Source organism: Antrostomus carolinensis, unplaced genomic scaffold, assembly GCF_000700745.2.
Source record: "Antrostomus carolinensis isolate BGI_N321 unplaced genomic scaffold, ASM70074v2 scaffold30766, whole genome shotgun sequence".
Taxonomy (NCBI): Eukaryota; Metazoa; Chordata; class Aves; order Caprimulgiformes; family Caprimulgidae; genus Antrostomus; species Antrostomus carolinensis.
In genome coordinates this window covers 23635-31909 of record NW_010323013.1, presented here as the reverse complement: position 1 = coordinate 31909, position 8275 = coordinate 23635, and the positions used below count along the sequence as shown (strand labels likewise).

Here is an 8275-nt window from a genome sequence, read left to right as displayed (position 1 = left end):
CACCAAGATCTTAGACAGTCATAAGCAGACAGATGTTCCTAGACTTTAATGAGCAGTCTTGGCTCCAGGCCTTTCTTGGCAGAGCTGTTTAGTTTTAGTATTTTTCCTTGTAGTGCAAGGTATGGCTCTGGTTAGCTGGCTCTGCTTAGCTAACTGCTGATGATTTTTCCATCTAAATCATTGCTTGACAATGAAGAAACCAGTTCATAATCTGTGACATGATGGAATAGGTCATGGGGAATGATGTGCAGTTGTAAATAAGTAAAAATAAATAAAAATAATAATTTTAGTTTAAATGAGAACCAGTTTTAGAACTTTAAACAGCAAATCTGATGGAGCTCCTACTACAAGTTCTACTACTCCATCTTACATTTTTATTGTGATGAACAATAAACTGAAGGAAAGTAACATGAAATTAACTTTTTCTTTACCAATTCTATTTCCAAGACAGCCTCATGGGGATCATGCCCCTGTGTTGGAAACTCATTTTGGTTCCGCAGTGCTGAGAATTCTCTCTTGACAATTTGCTATGCCTAAGTGAAATTTGCTACGCCTAAGTGAAATATATTAAATTGGAAAGTGCAGGTTTAGCAAACATCTTCTGTTCAGAAAGCAAAAAGGCTATGAATCCAACTGTTATTTTAACTGTGAAATCAGCAACTTCCACTGAAAACCAGAGAAATAGCCCTGTTAAAAATTTTGAAGACTTCTAACCTTTGTCTGCTAGGACACAACGTCCATAATTCAGTAGCCACCACAGCACTTAGTGGAGAATAATTTTGTTCTTTGCTAGGCATGTAGCAACCCTGATATAACCGGATGCTGAATTCAGTCTCTTTTCCAATATTTCTGGGTGTCATTTCTGGGTGTCACAATTGGTCTGATAAGCAGTCTAAAATGAAAGCTTAACCCATGAGAACATTCCCATTTCTGCTTTTCATTGCTGTAGTCCAGATCCTGGTCTCAGTGAAGGAAATGAAAATGTATAGGTGGCTTAAGCATGAGTAGTCTTTGGATCTCAATCAGTTACAAGTCAATAAAAAACTTAAGAGCCTTACATTGGCAGGTTATACAAATTCTCTGCTCCTCCTGAGTCCTCAGCTGATTCTCTGTTCATTTTGGAGGCTATGAATTACGTTTCTTTGAAGCTCTTTTTTAGCACATCAGAATCTTATCCACCACTGGTTGGTTCAGTAAAGCTCACCCTTTTACAGAACCAAGTGTGAAATCTGCTTTGTGATAAACATCTGATGGTACAGGAGCTCTGGGCTTGCTCCCAAGCTAAATTCATTTATATTGCAGCAAAACACCTGCCTCTGTGTCATCAAGAAAGCAGCTCCCTATTGTAAAGTACAATTCAGTCTCAGACAAGATTCAGATTCCTTTTTTTTTTTCCCCCTCCTCTGCAGGAGAGGAACAGATGTCCTCAGCAGCCAAAAGGAGCTTCCTCCCTCCTCATCCACCCAGCTTATATTTCCAAGTCACGAGTCTTAAAACTCTTCAGAGTCAATGGGATAAGGTTTATTATTTCCATGACACCAGTCCCTTCCCACAGCCACTCAATGCTCAGGAAAATTACTTTACACACCTGCCAACTGGAAGTGATAGATTTACGCTAGGATTGTGTCCAGGGTCTCCATATATTCCGTACAACTATCACCATGATGGGTCCCTCTGGATCAGCATTACACCACACCATTCATGGGACACTAATCCAGCTCAACAGTTTCCCACATATCTGGTCCATCCCATCAACAAACCACTTTTGCATGCTTTGTGGGCCAGAGGAGAGACTCTCTGCTCAGGACCGCGGCTATTCTCCCAAAGGCTGGGCAATGACTACCACATTAGACACCAATAAAAGGGATGCCTACCTTGCCAACAGGTATTATAATTGCTGCTCTTGCAGAACACAATGGTGAGATTTTTGGAGGAAGTGCAACAAGTTATGAGAGACAGGCAAAGCCAGGACAAATATTTAGAAAAATGTTCAAGGTTTTGGCTTAATGCATGGCCAACTTTCTTGTCAATCTCCTCAAAGTCTGCATGCAGAATGGTAGTCAATGACAAAAACTCAGAGCAGATATTGACTCATGAACTGTAAATGAGAAGTCTCACTTTGTTCAGCATTCAAATTTAAATGTAATAAGGTAAAATAGAAAAAAACAGAGCTTACCAGAAGAGACTGAAGAATCGTAAGTGCTTCTGTCCTTCCTGTTTGTCCTGAAGGGATGAATGTCCTTTTCCCTGTAAGTTCCAAACCCTTCAAAGCTTCTTCTTTTATTCCCACTTGCTTCATTATCCCGCTTCTCACTTGAGGAATTCATTTCACCAAACATGTCCAAGGACTCTGACCTTCCATTACTCTCAGTATTACCACAGTATCTCTTTGTGCAAGAGTCAATGGGATCACTGCTTGAGTCATTTTTATCTTTGCTCTGTGTCCACTGCTGGGCATCAGAAAGTGATAACGTAGACAGTGTATCCACTTCAAAGTTACTCTTCGAGCCTTTGTGTCCGGTTTCACAATGCTGGTGCTTCTGCTTCTCCTTATGCTTGCTTTTCTCGTTGAGCAAGGAGAGGTCTTTATCTGAACTGCTTAGCCTTTCATTGATCGCATGGCTGGAGAAGCCAGTGGACTTGCTAGCAAAGAGACCACTCAGATCTTCATGTGTCCCCAATATCCGCTCATCCTTATGCTTGTGCTTATGTTTGTGTTTCCTTTTGTGAAGTCGGCCACTTGAAAGGCTTGTTCCTCCAACCTTTGGAGGAGCCAAAGAGGACTGCATGTCTCCAAGGCCCATTCCCACAGGTGTTTGTAGGTGCACTCCGTGTTTCGCTTTATGCTTGGCAGTGGTGGACATCTTCATATGAGAGCTTGCATGGAATTGGGGTGGGGGCACGGTAGGTCTCATAAATGGGGAAGCCGCTCCGAGCGTGTGAGACAGGTACAAAGGAGCTGGATACTGACCATAGTAACCAAGATTCATCATAGGCATTGATGTGTAAGGCATTCCATAGGGTGCATAGTAACTCCCACTGGGAATAGGGTAACCGAACCCTTGTAAAAAAGGCACCTTTGTCATGGTGTCATTGGTTTTGGCAGGTCTACCACGCTTCTTCTTAGACTTCATGTCAGAGGTCCTGCGAAGATAGAGCAATGGGTCATACTGGATATATGGCACAGGGTAGTAGTGATCAAAATTAATCCTGAAGATGCTGGGATATGGATTTTCATGATAAAATGTGTAACTTCTATGGGAAATCCTGAACACTTGAAACTTATTGATGAGTTCTTCAAGGTCTGCCAGAAACTGGAGGTCATCTCTGTTCTGCAGGCTTTTCCTTTTCCTCTTGTGCTTTGGCTTTTTAATACTCTCATGAGAGAGAAAGTTATCCACAATGAGATGTTTCTGCCGGTGACCATGCCTGTTCTTTGTGCTGGTGTCAGATGGGATAGCCTCTGGATTATCCAGGGTGCAGAAATCAAAGGAGTATCTCCGGCGGGATTCTGAGCTTTTCTCAGCTTGGTCAGAAGTGCTGTTGTTGTCTGTACCTATCCCACTGTCGCTCGGTATGGTTTCCTCACTGTGAGACTCACTCACTGGTGACAGTGTGACTTCTTTCAGAGAACCTATTTCACAGAGGTGGGAAGGTGAATTAGCCATTAACCTGGGTGGAGACAGCTTCCAAGTTCCACTGTGCATTCCTTTCTGGGTTTTTGTAGGAAGAGCACTGATAGGTTGAAGATTTGGCATAGTTTTTAACTCTGAAAAATTTGTTTCAGTGCTTGCAGGGCTAAGGTTACCATTAGTCCCCACTAACTGTGTCGAAAGTGGATGAATAGCTGCTGGTGACGATGCCACAAGTGACTGCAGGTTGGAAGGCACTGCTGGGTTTTCTGGCTGGCTGGAAACAGGCCTTGAGTGCTTGATGGCTGTCTTAGGTTCTTCTGTCTGAGGCTGCAGTTCTGCTCTCGGCTTTCTGCCCCGTTTTTTACCAATGTAAATAGTCCCCCTCTTGCTAACATTGATCTGCTTCCCTAGTCTGGCATCAATGGTGGCTGGCCCAGCACTAGACGATGGCTGGACTTTTGCTTTCAGAGCTATGCTGCTGGAGCAGGAGGACAAGATCTGATTGAGAATGTTCTTCCTCTTGAGGGTCTTCATTTTATTAATGGTCTTGATGGTCTTCTTATCTAAGACCCCAAGCTTACCAACCTTTTTGTGAAACTTGAGTTCACTGATAGACTTGTCCTCTCCTGGGACCATCTGGGCCAACTTGGCCAGATTCCGTCTCCTCTTCCTTTTCTTTGTTCCTGGAAATTCGTGATTGATTGGACTCACTGGGCTGGTGGATGTTCCCTCATGAATGGTTTCAACAGTGAGTAAAGGCTGTTTCTTTGGTCGTCCTCTTTTTTTCTTGACAGGTGTGATCACAGTAAGACTGTCTGTGTTGGTATACAGAGGGCTGGATGGTGTGATGGGATAGGCTGAAGGAGGCTCCACCATCAGCTTCTCAGATGTTGTCATGGAGGTCTCCCGAAGGATAGATTTAGGTTTGCTGCAGGTCCATCGCCGCTTAGCTGCATGTTTGGGGTGCTGGACCTCAGATAATTTGCCAGCTGTGGGAAGATCAGTGGGTAGGAGAGTAGCTGTCAAAGGTACAGATTTTCTGAGTCTGGTGGCACTGTTAGGGGAAGCTTTGTCAGTAAGCACACTGCTGTCAATAGCTACTAAAGGGGACTCATTTTCGATCACTTTCCCTGGCTTTGTGGCTCGAAGATCTTTTTTACTCCCCTCTGGTAGAGAGCTAGTCCTGTTTGCTACTTCACTGCTCATAGAAAGTCCAGAAGGCAGGCTTTTCTCCTGGATGGTTTTCTCTATGGAAGATTTTGTGGATTGCCTTTTTTTCCTTTTGTGGCCAGATGTATCTGTTGTCGGAGACTTTATTGGGATAGTAATTCGTACGTGACTGGTGTCACTTTCACAACTGCTAGCAGAAGTGGGATTCTGCTTCGAGGGTGATGTATCCAACACACTGTCCATCGAGTAAGACTCCTTTTTCCCTTCCATGCTGTCATGGGATTTGCTGTCAAATGCTTTCTGAGCGCTCTTCACCCATTCGATGTCTGCAGTTTGGATGGTTTGACTTATCAAGTCCTTTTTGCTGGACTTCTTCTTTGAACTTCCAGTGGGCTGATCGGGGGCCTCCAGCTGCAAACCTCCGTCTTGATCACCGAGAGGCAAAAGCCCATTACACTCAGAGGCATTGCTCGGCTGGGTGGCCACGCTGATGTTGTTGGGTGATGGGACTGCACTGCAAATGGTAAGCTCTTTGCTACTGGCCGACAGCTGCCCCCACGTGCTGCTGGCACAAGACTTCTTTGCTTGGGATTTGCTGAAGGAAACTCCTGGCTCTGGAGTGGAAACCTTGGTGGCACTAACTGCTTCTCGACTGGGTTCCGTGTTGATGAAGCAACTTTGAGAAGTGGATCCAGTGTCAGAGCTCGTTGACCAGTCAAGATGGTGCTGGTTGCTACTTTTCTGCTGGTGCTTTGATTTTAAGGTGTCACCGGTGAAGTCTTGTTGGAAGCCCGGATCATAGTGCAGAGCAGAATGTTTTGGTGGCCTGTCATAAACCTGGAAGGTAAAAGAAAATAAATAGGGGAAAAAAAAAAGAAGTTTATTAGTCCATTCATAATCCCTGGTTACAGCTCTTTATTTGTACAGTGAACAACAACTATTCTTAACCAAAGTCCCTGTCAGGGTTAGAAGCCTTTATAAAGTCTTCTTATACTTGAGCCAAGTTTGCATTTAGACTCAGGGACTATAAACAAGTTTTGTTTTGTTTTCCCACTCGAAAAACAATGGAAATATTTCTATAAATGTTAAATTGCTAAGGAAACATATTCTATTGATTTTTAATTTAAAACACAAGTAAAATATTCCCTTTCAATGGATGAATGTTACAACTTAGCCTCCTGGTGAGAATCCCTTTTAAAAAAAATAATCCCTTACAGAACTTGATGCTCAATAACGGCAATTAAGCTCATTGTTGTAAACAAGAAAAATGCAAAAATATCTCGGAAGTTGTACCAAACAAGAGGAAAACCCATGGGTCCACTTCCCTACGAAGCCAGAATGTGCAAAGATTTACTTGCTTATATTTCCACATAGAAGTCATCCCCACAAATTCAGTGCTTAAATTCATATGCATAGCGTCAAGTGTGTGAGGCACACTTGGCAGGTTCAAAATTTGCATTATTCTCTTTCCATTTTCATAATCTGCTATTTGCAATGTTGTTAAGAGATATTTTCAATATGATTTCTAATCTGACAGCAGCTCTTCAAGACACAGAGGTTACAGTAAGGGCAGATTGATGCTGAAGACTTTACAGAGCAAAAGAAAGTCTACTTTTTTTTTTTTTGGTGGGCCTCCTTCAGCTAGAGAAATTATGTTTGCTATGTCTATAACCCTTTGAAAAGTCTCTTAAAGCAAAAAAAAAAAACAACACTAGTTTGTTTTTCTTTTTTTTTTTTTTTTTACTCTTATTAATTGACCTCTTCTAGCTATTTGTTTTCTCCTGTTACATTTAGGAGCTTTTTTTGCAAAGTTCTGGATCAAACTGTGCAACTGATTTTGTACACCTAGTACTGCAAACAACAACTGTTCTTAACAAACCGTAATTACACTGTTCCAAATGCCAAATAAATGAGCAGAAACTTAAAATAAATGTGTAACCAAGGAAAGAACAATAGAAAACAACTACTATGCAACTCATGTTTCTGAAAACACCCTGTTACAATTAAATTTCCATCAGTAGCATTACGTTAGATCCCTGTTTGGGGTGTTTGCAACAGAAGTTCTGGGGCAAGAAAGCTGTCAGCATAAGAGGGTTTTGAGCTGAGAAACAAGGTGTCCCCAGTTCTGAGCAACTTCAGAGGGATTTGAAAAGAGATAAACACCTCCAAGCCCATGGTGCATTATTTAGTGACCATTAAACATACATGTTATTGGCAAATTGATGTTGAGCTATCCTTCATGTGCACATAAAAATGGGCATGTGGCTTTTCTGGTATAAGCAATAATGATGAAGCTGTTCTGGTCTATCGTCTGAGGAGTAATCAGGGACTCTAAATCCTGTGGATAGTTATAGTTCAGCTGTTCTGCACATGGACCAGCCATGCTCAGGGAAAGCAGAGATTTCCAGGAATTGTGGAGTGAGAAAATGAAAGCACGCAGCTGCGGTGGAGCTGCAGATGTCACAGGCGAGTGACACTCAGTTTCTTCAGCCTGAGAAAAGAGCCGAAAGCATAAACAGCCCTCGGGGAATGAATCAGTTCTACCTCCTCCTCCTCCTCCTCCTCCTCCTCCTCTTCACAGTGGCCTCCCGTACGTGAGCCACACAGCATACAGCAGCCATGACCCAGGCCGCTGATGCCCTCCTTCAGAAAATGGAGCCCACCCGCATCCACATCCTTGGGATGAGGCCAGGGAAGGGTCAAAAAGAAATCAGCAGCACTGTCACTGATAGTTTGTTTTTATTTATTTATTTAAAAAAAAAAAAAAAAAAAAAAAAGAGATTTCACAAAGCTCCTGAGCTTCATTTTACCTCAGCCATTTGGGGCTCCTCCATCAGGCTGGGTGTGCTGTCAGCTGGGCATGAGGAGGTGTGCAGGAGGTGGCCAACCCCTGGTGAGGTCCCAGTAGGCTGGAGATGGGTGACCTGCACCCAGGCCTCACATGAAACATCATCTGTCTGAGGTACCAGGATTCGTGACTTGGACAAGCCCTGGAAATGATGGGCTGAGGACTCTCTCAGCCCCAGGACCCACACCAAGGCTGAGCCAGGCTTATTTCTGCACAGATCAAAGCAACTCCTTACACCCACATTATTTCCAAAATGCTGAGCTGTGAAACTAAATGACCTGAAGCATTTCATTTGGAAGAAAAAAAAAAAAGGAAAAAAGAGAGTTACAGCAGTGAGTGAAAACGTCACACGCTGGCAACACCCTGGTACCTCCAAGTCCACCACACACACAGAGATGTCTAGTTTAAAAGGAGCAATAAACTCTGATCTATATTCTAAGGCAGTTAATAAGGGCTCAGAACTGAGAGGCCAGCTATATATCAGCGGTGAATGCTGATATATCACTTGGCTCCTCCAGCCTCATTTCCTCAGCCTGCACATTATAAACTGATGATGCAACTTCCAACATATCCCTAATGATAGCCTTGTCATTACTCCAGCTCTGCAGGCCACCACAACATC

At 43.1% G+C, this 8275-nt stretch overlaps 1 protein-coding gene across 1 annotated transcript; it reads right to left on the bottom strand.

Annotated features, from left to right (window-relative positions):
• Positions 1-2176: 2176 nt before the first annotated feature.
• Positions 2177-7481, bottom strand: LOC104526894 (SET-binding protein; the record flags this gene model as incomplete). Its single annotated transcript, XM_010170471.1, has 2 exons — positions 2177-5642; positions 7350-7481. Coding segments are annotated over 2 exons (3598 nt in total), but the record flags the coding sequence as incomplete, so codon positions are not given.
• Between the last annotated feature and the right edge of the window lie 794 nt (positions 7482-8275).